The 16,454-nt window shown below is 38.8% G+C and overlaps 1 protein-coding gene across 6 annotated transcripts in view; it reads left to right on the top strand.

The window, feature by feature from the left end:
• The window catches only part of KDM6A (lysine demethylase 6A), a 153,228-nt gene that overhangs the window by 76,987 nt on the left and 59,787 nt on the right, over positions 1-16,454 (top strand). For all 6 annotated transcript variants that reach the window (XM_054291233.1, XM_054291234.1, XM_054291235.1 and 3 more), the window contains exons 6-7: positions 4,504-4,624; positions 16,161-16,215. In XM_054291233.1, the coding sequence (XP_054147208.1) occupies positions 4,504-4,624; positions 16,161-16,215 (176 nt within the window). The remainder of the gene's footprint in view (positions 1-4,503; positions 4,625-16,160; positions 16,216-16,454) is intronic.

Genomic DNA, 16,454 nt, shown 5'->3' with positions numbered 1-16,454 from the left:
CTTGATCTAATATATATATTTTTTTCAGGCATATAAAATGGGAACGTACATGTAGAGTACACATGCATGTAGCAATTAACCAGTAACAAAGAGGGCAGTTAACTTTCCTTTCATTATCTTATCTTGCTGTGATTTCATAGCAAACTACTCTTGGATTGCTGAAAACTCTGCTAATGTTATGGAAAAAAACTACTCCCAGCTGCTGTTCTAGAGAAATGTTTAAAGACTTTGCTGCTCAAAATATTTTGCCATTCAGCTGTTGCAGACCTCTGGACAGAAGAGTTGTAGCTAAAGACTGTAGAAGTGTTTCATAAACACTTTGTTTGTGTTCAAACTGTGATTATGAGTTTCAAATAGAAATTTGTCCATGATAGCCTCACATCACTTTCATTAGTAAGACTGTGAAATGATGTGAGGCTTAAAATAGGTGGTCAAAATTGAAAGAGGGTAAGAACACAAAAAAGAAAGTTTCACTCCAACTGTATCAAGTGATATTAGGATGATGTTAGGTTCTTTTATTTTGTACGCTCACTCTGATTTTCATGGGTTTTGTTTGAAATGTACAAAAGTGATAACTTCTGAATAGTTAAATTGATGTTCTTTTATTATATTCTTTTGCCTAGTACAAAGCTGATTTTATTCAGTCTATTCAAGAAAACCATCCAGTAAAAGTCTTAAGAGAGTTCACTAAATGTTTAATATAATAATCTATTTATTATTCACCTGGTTTCTTCACTTTCATAATGGAGGGCGTTGTTGTATAGATTAGTGGGTGGGACAATAGCTGCAGTATTGATTCTGGCAGTCTTGATTTAGGGATGTCATTTTTATTTTTCCTGAATTGCTGTAGCAGTGCTGTGTAAAATGAAAGTCCAGAGGTGCTTTTCATTCTTTGTAGTGTCTGTTTTCCAGTCCTGCTTTCCTATTTTGTGAAGTATTAGAACAGTCTTTCCTGCCTCTTAAGAGAAATGTCCTCATCCTTGGAGAAAATCCTTATTTAATTTCAATAAATTCTAGTGGACTTAACCAGCATCGTGTCTCGCCACACAGGTGTCAGTATCATCAGAGAACAGAAGGAAACTCCTCTCTTGCTGAATTCAGATATAATTTATTTCTGCAGTTTGAGAGCTCCTGGCCTTTCATTTGATAATTTTTCCTTTGGATTGATGTATGTTTAGTCTGCTGAAGGAGTGAGATGAGAAGTTCTGTCTGTGCATGAAGGGCAGTGAATTATGGAGGAGACTCCAGACTGACTTGGGGAAGGCTCTGTGCCATCAGCCCTGCAGGAAGCTCTTGGACTCACCCAGCTCCTGGGTCATATCTGCACTTCTGGTTTTGGTCAAGCCATACAAGAGCTGTGAGGGAAAACATCTGGATAATTTGGATGCCATGGATCCTCCAGACCCACAAATTTCTGGGTGTGGGCTTGGACAGAGAACAGAAATGGGATTAGAGATGTTTGAGAGTAAACAAAGATCTGTACAAGAATGAAGTGACTCCTGCTGTGTGGGGAAGGCCCAGCTGTGGAATGGTGTCAGTGCTGCTGCAGATGTTCTGCTGTTTGACAGTCAGGGAATGAGTCTGGAGCTCTGGGCATGGCAGTGGAAAACAGGCAGAGGTTTTTGCTGTGGTCCATGTTCTTGATGTGTCCTGTAATTGGGAGCACGTTGCTATTTTGTTTAAATGTTTCCTGCAGGCAAAATTACATCAATATTAATTCAGCTGTGATGTAAAATTGCTTGTCTGTCTGTAAGAGTTAATAAGTAAATGCCTTTTCAGAGCTTGCCTATTTTATTCTATAAAAATTCTACTGAGTATTTAAATGATGTTGTACTTATTTAATTAGACATGAGTACCTACCACTGGTAAAAAATGTTGAAAATGCTCTTTCAGATCACTTCATTGAGGAGATTTTGATGATGCCCCTTTTCACATTGATGGAAGTAGTTTCTATTTTTTATTATTCATGCATGTCATCCTGACAAAAACTACAAATTGTAAAACCAATATGGAATTAACACTAGATTTAAGTAAAAGGTAAAATTTGATTTTTAGTTAGTTAAGTGTGTGCAGAGATAAACCTTACTCAAAGCATGGTCTCTGTGACCAGGAGTTTCTTGACTAAATCTGTCATAGTCTTCCCTGTTGTCTACTGATGATAATTTACAGGTATTTAAGTGCTGTGCTCCTCTGAAAGACTGGGGTATGCAACATTCTTGGTTTTTTGAATGAAGTACAGTGTACATTCAAACTAAATTTGAAAACTGTCCTGGAAAGTTTTTAATTATACTTTTGGCTATGTTTTACTCCATTGCTCAACAGTGTCAATGATTAGTATTTCCTGTTCAGTAAGCAAGTGACTACAGCAATATTTTTGTTGCACTCAGATTCTCTTAAACTTTTTTAGAAATCCTCTCTTTGATGATTTTTTCAGTGGGGACATGACTGAGAGGGGAAATATGGAAGTACTATTTTCTGATCAAGCAAGGATGGCTAAATGAGGAATATGAAGTTTACAGGGTGTTAGTGTGGTCACACTGTGTGATGTGCTATAGAACTGCTGTGTCTTCATTCCCAGTTTTTGTCTTCTCTTTGATTGGAATCATAGACAGTGGTTTTTTTCCTTTATGGGACTTAGGATATTGTCTTTGAACAAGATGCAGGTAATGGATTTTAAATACCAGTGGATAACGTCCCTAATGCCCATATCAAAGTTGAGACAAGAAATGCAAATGCACTATAATGGAATCTGTCTTCTGGCATAGCAAAAGCCTAGCTTAAAATATGTCCTGATACTTAGTGATCAGCTCAGTCTTTGGCCTTTCAGTTTGGTCTCTGTTTTTGTAGAGGATGAAGATGAGCATGGTATTATGAGACAAGGTCCTTTGTTTGTTATGAATTCAGTGTAGATATGAGCTTTGTGATTCACCACCACCACCACAGGATTTCAGGGAAATTTAGATGAGATGTGAGAGAGCTTAGCTCTGGTGCAGGTTTGTCCCTTCAGTGCTTCACTTGCTCATTTTCCATCTGCTGGCAGAAAAGTAGGGTACTGGGTAAGGAGAGCCTTCCTGAAGGATTGTGATAGAGGAAGCTTCAGTTCCACAATAAAAATTTATTTTTTTTTTTTTAAGCCTATCTACTCTTAAGTTCTATTTAAAGAAGTCAGATAATGCTTCAGGTACATACAGTTGCAGTGTCTAGAGGAAGTTCTGTGCCTTTGGTTTGCTTTGCCATCGATGAGAAAAAAGCCTGTAAGAATTTTAAAGCAGAAGTGTTTTTGCTGAAGGATTCAGAAATGATAATTTATGTGTGTTGTGAGTAAAAAAAAGTCTGTGAAAAATATTTGTTGAATTTTGCATTGCATCTGCTAACCAACCTTTTTTTCCTTATAAATAATACTGTACTTGGAGAGTGGGAATTAAATCAGTGTGCCTTGAGAGAGTGATTTTAAGCACTGGGGTTAATCCCTGTCCCATGTCACAGTGGGTCCAGTTCCCCACAGGGACTGGCCTGTCCCCTGCCCCCTTGGCACCACCTGTGGGTTCCAGGGGCAGCAGATGGGATTGGGATTGTGTTCTCTGGGGCTCAAATCTACCCTGAGAGGGGCTGGTTCTGATTTCTCTTCTTGTGTGACCAGTGCTGTACAGGAAGGGATTTTGTTTCAACCTGTCCTTGGATTTCAGGCAACAATGAGACTTAGCTTCTTTCTTAATTCCTCTGTGACTTCAATTCTATTATCTTTTAGTTGCATTTCAGCTGTCCTAGTTTTATGCAGTGGCCTGAGAGGCACAACAGTCCTGTTTAGAGTCACTTTGTTTCTGCTCCAAGATGGAGTTGTTAGATGGCATTTCTGTTTTATCTGGTATGGTGCCATCATGAACAGGGACAGGTGAGAGAGGATTTGAAGGGAAGGAAGTAGAATCAGAGCCATCTTCACATATCATGGGAATATGAAAGAAAGTTACTGTGTGAGGAGCTGGCAGGCTTTTTTGTCTGCATGTGGATAGAAGTAATGGAGCCATTGGTATCATTTGAGTTCTTGCATGGCACTGGTGCTAGGGAAGGGAGGAGAAAGTGGAAAAAAGAGCAAGCAGGTGCAGTGGGAGGAGATGTGTGTGATCTCTCCTCTGCTGCTGCTTGGGGGTCTGCACTGCTGGAATCAAAAGCAACCTGGCTGTTATAAGTGAACTTGCACTAATTTTGTAACTAATTTGTGAGTCATCTTCTCTGAAATATCAGATATGTTAGTGTATTTCGTGCAGCAAATTAGTTTCTCTAAATTAATAGAGAAGATTACATGAGGATATATGGAGTTCAAAATTACCCAATCCTTGAAGAATCAAAAGCCATGCACCAAAAACGTTACATGTAAACCATTATTTTGTTACTTTCTTCTGTAACAATACTCTCTGATCCACTTTGTTAGCCATATAAAAAACATTGATTATAGAGTAATACCTCAGTAAAACATCATTTTTTTAATCTGTGTTTTTCTTTCAGGGCAATTAAAGCATTTCAGGAGGCGCTTTATGTTGATCCCAGCTTTTGTCGAGCCAAGGAAATTCATTTGCGACTTGGGCTTATGTTCAAAGTGAACACAGACTATGAGTCTAGTTTAAAGGTAGGTTTAAATTGAATTAACATTTCTTACAAGTCTTGTGTTGCATCTTAAAGCTGCAAGGAATGCATAAGCATGGAACAGTCACAGACCACCTGCTTTAGAAATTGAAGTGCTTTAATGTGAAGTGTCTTAGTCCTGACAGAAGAAGGATGGGTTTGAGGTGTGTGAGGTGCTACACTCCAGATGAAAAATTTGGTGTAGGGCCCTTGTTAAAATAGTGAACCTTGGAGGTTGTATTGAAGGCTGAGGGAAAAAAACCAGCAATTTGGATAATTCAATTTTTTATTTTTTTATTGCTTTTCCTCTCCGCCCCAACTTCCCTGTTGTAAACTGGAAGTTCTTGGAATTACTAAACTAGAAAGTTTTTATGCAAAATGATGTCTTTTTTTATGTAATTTTTACTTTCTAGCAGTTAATTATTCTTTTATTTCCTGGCTTGAGAGTGAGCTTCTAAGGCAGCAGTTTCTGGCTAATCAGCTGAAATGGTTTATGGTAACACAGAGCTTTGTTTCTTCTGTACTTCTTTAAATTCCTTACTATTTACATTCTTTTCTGGTCTCTGATTGTAATCTGTCATTTTATCTCCCTCCATTCAGCACATTTGCCCATGTTTTTCCTCTTTCCATTTTCTACTCTACCCACATGTCCTTTTCTTCCTGGCCTCTAAATTTAGCTGTTACATGTCTTGGAAAAAGGAAGAGTTCTTTTAATGGACTTGCATGTGGTGAGAAATCCACCTGCAGGGCTGAGAATTTTGTAATTAAGTGTAATTTATAAACACATTTCTGCATATTAATCTTCCCTCAAAACTATTGAAAACAATAAGTGTTTTGTTTTCAAGGATCTTATAGCTTTCTTTTCTTGGCAGATTGCTTTCTTGTCAGAATCACATTGTCCAATATTTGAAAGAGCAAAGTGTTACTCTCAATTTTTCCTTCCAGTTTTTGTGATGGAGGGAAGCAGTTCTCTCCCCAGGCTTCCCTTTTCATCCAGAACCCAAAGCTTCACCTACAGAGATTGGTGGAGTTGGAAATTCTGCAGAGGAGTAGAAAAGATTCCATGCAATGAATGGTGCAAGAGAGCAAGGAGAGGTAGAGGTAGATTACTGTTGAGAAAGGGATTATGTGTGAGCTTGGGTGATCCTATTACTTATACTTTGGCACAGATTTGATAACTCATGATATATATGGAATAAAAGAAGTGCTGAAGTACATTTTCGTTTTATTTTTGAAGAAGCTGGGAGTAAACAAGATTAATTTTACAAGGAGGTGGTCATCTTCTAATCAAGTGGTAGAAACTCAGTGATTTCAAAAGGTCTTTTCCAGCCTAGTCGATTATATGATTTTAGTTTTTAATACAAATTGATCAAGAAATAAATAACCTTTTTCTGCTGTGCCATAAAATTTACAGTTCTGTCAGTGAACCAGGTATTTAAATAAATATTATGATAACTCAATGTAAATAATTTCTTGTGTTTGATGTTCACAACTTTGCAAAACAAATCAGTCACTTACCACGAGGATTTTGAGTATACCAAACTTCAAGTTTTCAAAACACCAGCTACAAATGGGAAAAACACCAAAGTAGTATTTTGAAAACATAAAGAAATTAATCTTTTAATTTCAAAATTATCATGATTCCATTGCTTTTATGTGGCATATAGTTAAGTCACTTAAAAAAACCAAATGGCCACAACAAAAGCAGGTTACCCTGGGGCAAAGGGATGGTCTTCAGAGGATGGTGAAATGAGCAGGGGTGTTTGCATTGAAGATGGTTTTGTGTTTTTCTTAAAGCAATAGAACTACAGCTTGTTCCTAAAAGTTTGTCTCATTTTCTACCATGCAATCCTGATTGCCTCATTCAGCACTCTCAGCCATATTGAATCAAGTGATTTTTAAGTTTTTTGCTTTTCCCCATTTGCAGGCTGAGGTGGATCAGAAGTCTGAGCCAGCTCAGCTTGAGATGGCCTGGTTGGTACATCCAGTGCAAGGCTGATGGGATGGGAAGGAGGGGACAGGCCTGTCTTATCCCCTTCTGGTTCAAAATTTAATGAGAAGCTGCTCTGGAATTACCAACTGAGACACCTGAAGCAGAGTTTCTGGTTTTTTTCTTTGCTATGGAGGTTGCAATCCTTAGTAAAGAATAACAGTGAGGAGCAAAAGACCCAGTGGAATTCAGTCTCAAACACTTTGAGCTGTTTCCAGTTCAGCTCAGCTGTGGATTTAAGGTACAGTCCAGGGACTTATCTACTTTGTTTGAAAACAAAGTGTTACTGATTGAAACTTAGCAGTTCAACATCACAATGTGTCAGTGGAGGGGAAAACTAAGTAGAACAGGACTGTAGCTTCTTTAAAAGCCAATCTGACAGTGATTTTTAAAAAACACACCTTAAACCAGAAGTCTGAGTGACAAGAATATGAGAAGCAAAATGGAAAATGCTTCCTTAGTGAGGAGAATGAAGTGAAGTGCTGGTGCACTGGCTATGCTCAAGCATGGGGAGAGTAAAATGGGGAAGGGATGTGAGGAAAGTGTGAAGGGATGTTTTCATACAATGTCTGTCTCATTCTCTGAGATACAGAATATCTCATCTTGAAACAAAAGAAAGATAAGAAACCCAAAGCAGTGAAAAGACAGAGTTGTCTTGTGCTGTTTTTGGTTTTGTGGACCTTTTTAAAAGGATCCAGGATTGTAGAGAGTAATTAAGGGGGTTGGGATCCAGCCTTCCTGTGACTGGCCTTGAGCACAGACCTTTTTCCTGGGGCTCTGCCCAGTTTGGGCTCCCCATTCACACAGAGGCAGAAAGTGGAAGTGGCTTTTTCATCTGCTGTTCGCTTGTGGCTGCTCTGGATTTCACAGATTGTACCAATGTCGCATTAAAGTACTTTGAAATATCATAATGTTTTTGATGGTATTTAAACATTCATGTTAAATCTGTAATTGCTAAGAATAAACCATTGCCAACAGATGAGTCATTGTCAGTGAGAGGCATTGTCAGTAAGAGACTTCAGGCAAAGGGGGAAGATGGAAGTCTGAAGGTCATATATTTCATGTTTTTTCACAATTTTTAAGCATTATCATAAATCATCTGTATTTTATGTAAGCAATTTAAGCACAAAATTAATTTTTACTATTTTAAGATGTTGATGATCAAGATAATTGCTAGAGTGCTGTTTAACAAGCATAAAATCAACTCCCAGTGTTTTTTCAAAATCAATTACTGGTTTTGCCTGTTCTACAGTTAAGATTTGCAAATTACTGTGAGAATCCTTGACTTTCTCTGTTATCCCATTGCCATAAACTCTTGCAGCACCAATGCTGTTGAAAATTACTTGGCCTTTGGTTTACATTAAGGGAAAAAAGTGTCCCTTCTGGTTGAAAAAAAACCAGTCCTTGTCTAATCTGACAGATTGGGCAGTGTTGCCTTCAGTGGTGAGACATGAAAGCTGAGTTTGCCCCTTTCATCAGAAAAGTACAATTAATTCCAGAATTTACTGGCAGTGACTTGGGTAATGGATTTCTTTTTAGTAGATTGATGACTGTAGCAACACCATGCTACTGAGGTTTACCTCCACAGTCCAGCTTTTTTAGTTTACTGTGTCCTGTTGCCCCTTTCCTGTTCACTGTTTCTTACAAATTGGAAATTCCTTGAAATGACATAAGGAATACTGCATTCCATGGAGATAGCTGTGGTGGCACTGCAATAATCTGAAAGGGAGAATAAAACAAAATCTCTAGGAAAATAATATATCTTTTTATTCCCTGGGTAAATGTAGTTAGAAAAAATATTCATGCTTCTGAGTTCATGCCACATTATTTTTGACATGCCACTTCCTGTCATGGTCATTTTCCTATTTATTGAATATATTTTTTTTAAATTTGGCCTCCTTTTTTCATAGTTGCGTGTAATCATTTTTCTCACATGTGTCTCAGTTCTTAAGTGCTATTGAATCTTAAACAATTTCTAGAAAATCTGTGGGTATGAAAGATTTCAAAGAGAATTTTGGAGGACATTCCTGTACAACATACATTGCTCCAGAGCCCTCTGAGATCTGGGAGCTGAGCCCCAGGTGAAGCTGTGGGAAACCTCCTGGTGCTCACCCTGCTTGGTGCTGTTGAAATTTTGTGTTTTTAGTGGAGATTTGGAGCTGTGATCCTGAAAGGCCTTTGAATGCAGAACTCATACTTAAGGGAGAAAAGAAATCTTTGGTTTTTATATTTATTAGATTGATAATATTGAGAGAACAGCGGGGGCCAGATTTTCTGAGGTTTGGTTTTATTGAGGGGAAGTTTTGTTTGCTTTTGTTTGGAGATTTGTTGTAGGGAAATGGTGTGGGTTTTGTTGGATTTTGTTTGGTTTGTGGGGTGTTTTTTAATGGGTGGTCAGTAGAAATGCTGGACACAAGCAAGTTGGTTATAACAAGCAAAGCAGTGTTTTGCTTTGGGAATTTACTTGGTTTTATTACAGGTGCACCCAGTAACAAAACCTTTAGAAGAATGAGAACTCAATTTCTTGTGTTTTCAATTATCTGCCTTTTAGTAGATGTCTTTCACTTACAGAAATTTTTCCTCCTTCTTTATACACAAAACAGCTATTCCAGTAGTTTGCTTCAGGCTTATGCTTTCATCTTGCCCGTAAATCATCAATTTAAATATAATTTTAATTTTTTAATTATTCTTCTAAAGATTCTCATTTGTTAGTAATGTTAAGACACGCTGCTTATATTAGGATTAAAAAAGTCTGCAAAAGAATTAAAATGTGCATGAATTGTATGAATATGCATGAAATATAAAGAAATTAAATGCTGATGTACCGATGAACAGCTTGAAGTATTTATTTATAGTCAGTCAGACACTTTTCTAGCACTTATTCAAATATTTCTCCTGTATATATATACTTATGAAAGATATTTTTAGCTAGTGCAGCTATTACATGCTAGCACAAAACTCTTGGAGACATATCATTCATGTTTTATGTTCTTTCTCTGAGCAATAAGTAAACAAGTATTTAGGAAAAATTTTATTTTCTTTTCCTAAAAAGAAATTTTAGGAAAATTTCTGATTTTGAGCCTTCATGTGTTGTTTAACCCACCCAGTTATCTTTCTTGAATGGGTTTAAATTAGTAATCTTTAAGTTTCAACATTGTACATTGAAACCTTATGTATTTTAATTATTAAAAGTAACTACTCAAAATACATGCAGTTACGAGATGTTTTAGTTTCTCATGTCTATTTTTATGTCTTGACTTCTACAAGGAACAACTGCTTTTTTAGGCAAAAAACAAGGTGAAGGGCTTTGGCTCTTGCAAGTTGGATATCCAAGATATCAAGCACTTCACACAAAAAAGCATTTTGTGGAAAGCAAAGTTAAATTAATCAAAAGATAATTTCAATAAAAATGTAAGTGGTTGGAAAGCAGCATTTGGGACTGAAATTTCTCTCTTAGTCTTGGTAGTTTGCATATGTCAGTGGCAGAAAGACACATAGAAGAAGTAAATCCATGGAAGTTTTTTAATGCAGCATGGCACTGTAATGAAACTGCAGGAGAGTTATTTAGTGTGACTGGTTTTGACAGTGGAAAATGATCCCACAATGTCTGCCCTACAGAGTGTTCTCTTTTATTGAACTTACCTAGTTTCCCTTGGCTTTTTGACTAATTCATGTAAAAGAGAATTACAGGTGTTTGAATGTGCAGACTGTTTTTGACTAATTCCTGTAAAACAGAATTTCAGGTGTATGTTAGAAATGTCATGGTTACAAAGAGAAGTAAGTGCTAAAACTGAATTACTCTGCTGTGTGGCACCTTTGGTCATTTGGGAGGTGGGGAAGAACACACCATGGGAAGAGGAATAGTTGGTTCAGAAGTTGAGCATTCAATCTAAGGGTATTGGTGGGACAACCAGTATCTTTGGATATCCTTATTGGCTGGATGGGGCAGCCCTGGGTGTATGGACAGACTGAGGAATGATATGGAGGAGAGCTGTAGAAAGGGGTCTGGGTGTCCTAGTCAGTCAGTGGCTGGCTGAACATGAGCCAGCAGTGCCCTGGCAGCCAGGAGGGACATCCCTGTCCTGAGGGACATCAGGCACAGCATCACCAGCCGGGCAAAGGAAGGGATTGTCCTGGTCTGCTCTGCCCTGAGGCAGCCTCACCTCGAGTGCTGGGGGCAGTTTTGGGCACACAATGGAAAAAAGACATGAAGCTATTGGAGAGTGGCCATAGGCAATACAGATGGGGAAGGACCTTGAGGAGAAGCCATGTGAAGCTGAGGGCACTTGGTCTGTTCAGCCTGGAGGAGACTGAGGGGAGACCTCACTGCAGTTACAACTTCCTTGTGAGAGGCAGGCACTGATCTCTGCTTTTGGTGACAGTGACAGGACCTGAGGGAATGAAATGTCCTCAAGTTCTATCAGGGCAGGTTTAGGTTGGATGTTAGAAAAAGGTTTTTCCCCCACAGGGTGGCAAGGCACTGGAACGGGCTCCCCAGGGCAGTGGTCACAGCAGCAGCCTGGCGGAGCTCAAGAAGTTTGCTCAGTGCTTTCAGGTACATGGTGTGACATTTGTGGATGGTTCTGTACAGGGCCAGGAGTTGGATTCAGTGATCCCTCTGGGTCCTTCACAGCTCAGGATATTCATTGATCCTGGTGAGCTTCATTTGTGGACCTTCTCCTTAAGAGACACCTCCATCCAGACAGATCAGATCCACTTTCATCAGATGTAGCTGTAGCTGCAAGATTGGCATTCAGGGCACGCAGAAATCACAGAATCACAGAATAATGAGGTTGGAAGAGGGCTCTAAGATCATCGAGTCCAACCTGTGCCCCAACACCTAACTAGGCTATAGCACCAAGTGCCATGTCCAGTCTTTTTTTAAACACATCCAGAGATGGTGATTCTACCACCTCCCTGGGAAGAGCATTCCAGTGCTTTATTATTCTTTCGGTGAATTTTTTTTACTAATATCCAACCTATCCCTTCCCTGATGTAGCTTGAGACTGTATCCTCTGGTTCTGTCAGAGACCATCCCCACCTGTCTGCAGCCTCCCTTCAGGAAGGTGTAGAGAGCAGTAAGGTCACCCCTAAGCCTCCTCTTCTCCAGGCTAAACAACCCCAGCTCCTTCAAACATTCCTCACAGGGCTTGTGTTCCAAGCCCCTCACCAGCATTGTTGCCTACTCTGGATGTGCTCAAGCATCTCAACATCCTTCCCAAACTGAGGGGCCAGAACTGGACACAGCACTCAAGGTGTGGTCTAACCAGTGCCAGGTACAGGAGAAGGATGAGCTCCCTGCTCCTGCTGGCCACACAATACTCAGAAAATTCTCAGAGTGTAGCCACAGGTCGCCAGCAAGGACTGAGCTGAGCTTTCAGTGCAGCTGTGGGGGCTGGAGGCTGAGTCCTGGCACGACCCCGGCTGGGGCAGCAGCTCCCAGTCACCCCCATCCCCTGTGACATTGTCCTGCTGCTGGCAGTCTGTCAGGCTGTTAGCACAGGAATAGCTGAATTCTGATGTTGCAGAAATAATGCATCAAAGGTGGAGGCAAATGGGAGTGTTGAGATAGCTTTGTGAAAATCACTGTACAAGATATTGCTCACTAAATTCAGATGCAGCCTTTTTATGGCTTGCAAAAGTACAGCTTGGATGATCTTTCTATTTGAAAATAATTTTTTCTCTTAGAGCTTGTCAGAACAAGAGATTTTTCGGAACACACTGCTGCTATTCAGTGTGTTTGTATACGTGGCTTTTGTTCCTTTTGTCCTCCAGCAGGGTTTGCTTTTTTTCTCCTATCTGTAAGTTAGCTTTTTTTTTTAATCTTGGACAAAAGTACCTCCTGAGTGTTTACACTGCACAAACCTTTCTGTTGTGAGCTGAATTTGTTCTGAGCTCAGAAAGCAGTGGAGAGCAGCAGGATGAGCTGCTGTGGCTGCCCATGGAGCGTGTCCTCTCCTGACCCTCTCCCCTGGTCCCAGAGATGCCTGGCAAATGGAGGCTTGGCACCCTGCCCCAGCTGGTTACACAAGGCTCTCCGTGTCCTACTTATCTGAACAAAAGCTGCTCTGAGCAGCACGGGCATCACACCTAGGTCACACAGGCAGAAAAAGCCATCTCCTGACAGAATTTCACTGAGTCATGATGGAGCTTTCCTTCGTGGTAAGTCGGTGAGGATTGTCAGGTTTCAGATGATGGCTTGCCTTGCTTGCTGAGTATATGCAGAGCTATTAAACTTGCTGATGTCACCCTGGAGAGGAGGAGGGAGCAGAATCACTACAGAGGTCTCAGGTTTGCATGTAAACAGAGACAGTACTGAAAATCTTGCACTGAAAAGACTTCGTTTTGCTTTTGGCATTTATTGATTAAAGAAACAACAAAACCTTGGGTACTTGCCTGTCACATTTGAAAGCGTCGGTGTTAATTCTGTGAGAGAAAGCATGTCAGGTTACCTAAATCAGCATCAGATTACTGTTACTTTACTACCAGACCTAGTGCATTCATCAGCTCTCTTTATATGGAATCCACTGTACCTCTCATCCTTGGAAAGGTTATCCTCGGAATTGTTTCCACAATCAGAGGCAAGTCAAGGACTCCAGAGGAGATGGAATAGGCTGCAGATAAACTCTGCAATTACAGATGGCTACAAATCAAGGTGATTCAGGGCTTGGCTGATCTTAAAAGTCATTTCTAACCTAAACGATTCTGTGATTGTACCTTGAGCCGCAGCCCTTGAGAAGAGCCTGTTAGTTTTTAACATTCAGTACACTGCCTGCTAGGTAAATCCTCTTACTGGGGATTTGAATTTCTATAGACTGCTGTCTGCCTTGAGGTATTGTGTGTCGTCTCTGAGCTGCAGCGGCCTCTCCTGCATAACAACTATTCCACACAGCAGTAGCCAGCTCAGTGCTGCAATATTTGAGAGGGGTGCAGATGTTTGCCAGCCGCTGCTGTTGGTTGCAGAAATGGAAGTTGGAAATTATTATTATTTTTTAAACTTTTTCGTGCTGGTAATTGGGATTAGTGGATCTGCATTTGGCTGATGTGTTAGAATGTGTGCATGGGGGTTTTTTTGTCTGATTTTGGGTACTTAACGGGGAGCTGTTATCATTTATCCGGCAAGAGGTGTAGGTTTGCTCGTGTGTGTGCATTTCAGAGGTTCTTGGTTTGAAAGGTTCTGGGGTTTCTCTGTATTGCTTTTAATTGTGATAACTGTCTAGTGCTAATGCTGTGTTTTTCTGTAGTCACTGGCTTTGGTTTATCAATTTCTTTACCGTTTGTAGATTAATGAACAGTGCAAATAGAAATTTATCACACTAAGAAAATTTTCGTGATGTGGATTTTTGAATTTCAAAAGTTGGCTACTGTAACAGTGAATATTTAATTTTTTAGAAGGCATTGCTGAGAATATTTCTGCTTTTTTCTACTGTATAGCACTTGATACTGTTGGCATACTTATATATTAAAATGGTTAGCTATTCTTGCATGGTTGCCTGCTTTCTCTCAGTGAGTCTCACTGCAGTAACCCTTCAGAAGAGCTGCTACAGAACAGTTGTCAATCTTTTTTCTTTAGATCTGCTTATTTTTTCTAATAGTATTGCTAGGTGAGAGCAAATCTGTTCCATTCTGCTTTATCTTTCCATAGTAATTGTAAGTGATGGTGCAAGATGACACATCTGTACAGGAAAGATTTTGTACCTTTTAGATCAGTAACACTCAATTGTACAGGCCAGAGCCTTTTTTTTCCTTTTGGCAGGCAAAATGCAATTTAGGATAGAGCATTTTATTTTTATTTAGTTTTTTTTTTTTTAAAGTTGTCTACTTAGTAGGATCACTATGGTAACAGACTAAAGGATGTCTCTGAGGCACTCAACCTGCATTGCAATGTAAGTGAGGGGAGACTGTAAGTTGTCTGCCTGCTGAGCAGGAGGGAAAGGAGCAGACACAGCAGAGAAATAAGCTAATATTTAATATTTGTAAGCTATTATTTAATGCTTGTGCTAAGGCTAAAAAGTTATTTTACACTGTGAATCCATTGGTTTTTGTGTTCTCTTCTGGGGGGATATTGCTAAAATGTTCATTATAAATCGTGAATTTGTGTTGCTATTTAACTTGAGTTTTGTACGTTTTTAAAATGCTGTTAAATGTTACGAATTATCTTGATAAAGGCAGTGAGGAGGAAGCTGCATCAGTGTATGTCAGAGCTTATGAAAGTGTCAGCGTTCTTCTTATGTCTTGTTATGGATAATACATTAATTTTCAAATTTTTGTCCCTATTAAAATTAAGGTTTTTGGGAAATGTGGTGGTCTGATAAAATCTTACACATCTTAGAGATATGTTTTTACAGACATACTGTACTCAAGGAGTTATTATGACTGTGAGGAAAGTTAGTAGCATCTAATGGCTCTGAGTACAATACTGAAAGTGTTGCACCTATCCATTGATACAGACTTTATTTCTTCCCAGCTACTGCAGTGGACTCCCAGTGCCACCTAGTTTGGCATGCTATAATATATATAATATTATATAATATATTAGTTTGATCTAAATTATCATTTTTATGCTAAGAAAATAAAGTATACTAAAGTGTCAGTCATGTTTTGTGCATTAGAAATCACCTGACACTGTATTTTGTAAATAAATGTATTAATTAGCAGTAGTATTTCATAGGGTGACTCTTAGGCTCCTGTGTTCCTAGGCCTTATTCTCTGTTGAGTTAATATGTCAATTGAAATTTCACACCATGTGGGGATTTTCTCAAAAATTTATGGAAAAGTTCAGGCACTGGAGTTTCTGTACCTGTTCCATTCATTTTTATACACTTATGTCTCAAATTAAATAGTGATCAGTGAATTAACATGATGTTACAGACAGACTTCATTGCTCTGCTCTTGTGACCTTCTTTATAGATGAGTGAAAAACTTACCTCAGAACCTAGAATGTTTTTAAAAGATACCTTTTGTGTTCTTTAAAGTGATTAAAATTATACAAGCTTTAATGTTTAACTGAAGTTTTCTAAACATCTGGAGGAGAGGATGTGAGAACATATCACCTCCTTATGAACTCATGTTCTAATGTGGAGGTATTCATATTAAATTCTTTTGGACAAGAGTTCAATTTTTTAAAAACCTAAAATCACTCAGTTTGTTGGGAGAGTGTTCTGTTTTTCTAGATGGATGGAGTGCTTAAGTATTTATCTCCATGGGGCTGTGAGCTGGTGTGTCTGCAGTCCCAGTTGTGTGTATAAAAACTTAATCTTCCAATTTTGACCATTCATTTGATGCCTTCATTATTTCAGATGCAACCCCAGTTGTTTTATGAAGATCAGTTGCTATCTTACATTCCTAGAAGCATTGAAGCATTTGCAATAAAAAAAAATTTACCTTTCTCTAGTAAGCAGTTGAACAGAAATTGAAAACTGTTTTTTTTAAGACACATGGTAAAATGCAGTATTGATTTTTGAGTACAAAATTGATTTAGTCTTAGTAGTTTGCCCAAGTGCTAGTATTACTTTGTTTCAAAAGCAAATAATTCTTTTTTTCTTTCCAGCATTTTCAGTTAGCTTTGATTGACTGCAATCCCTGCACTTTGTCTAACGCTGAAAGTAAGTAACCAATAAGTATTTATTTTGTTGTGGATCTTTTTTTAAATCTTATGCTTGCAACTGAATGAATTTTTAATGAACCAGGTCTTCAAAATCAAAAGATTTGGTACTGAGAGAGGGAGACTACAAAACCAATCTCCCTCTCTCTGTGGAGACAGATGTTCCAGTGGAATTGTGGATTGTTTTAGTAAATGGAATAAGTAAAAATTGAGACTTAGCTCATTCATTACTGTGAAGGC

Source organism: Melozone crissalis, unplaced genomic scaffold (assembly GCF_028551555.1).
Source record: "Melozone crissalis strain CALT ecotype California unplaced genomic scaffold, PUWL_Pcris_2 ptg000090l_1, whole genome shotgun sequence".
Taxonomy (NCBI): Eukaryota; Metazoa; Chordata; class Aves; order Passeriformes; family Passerellidae; genus Melozone; species Melozone crissalis.
This window is presented reverse-complemented; position numbering and strand designations above follow the sequence as displayed.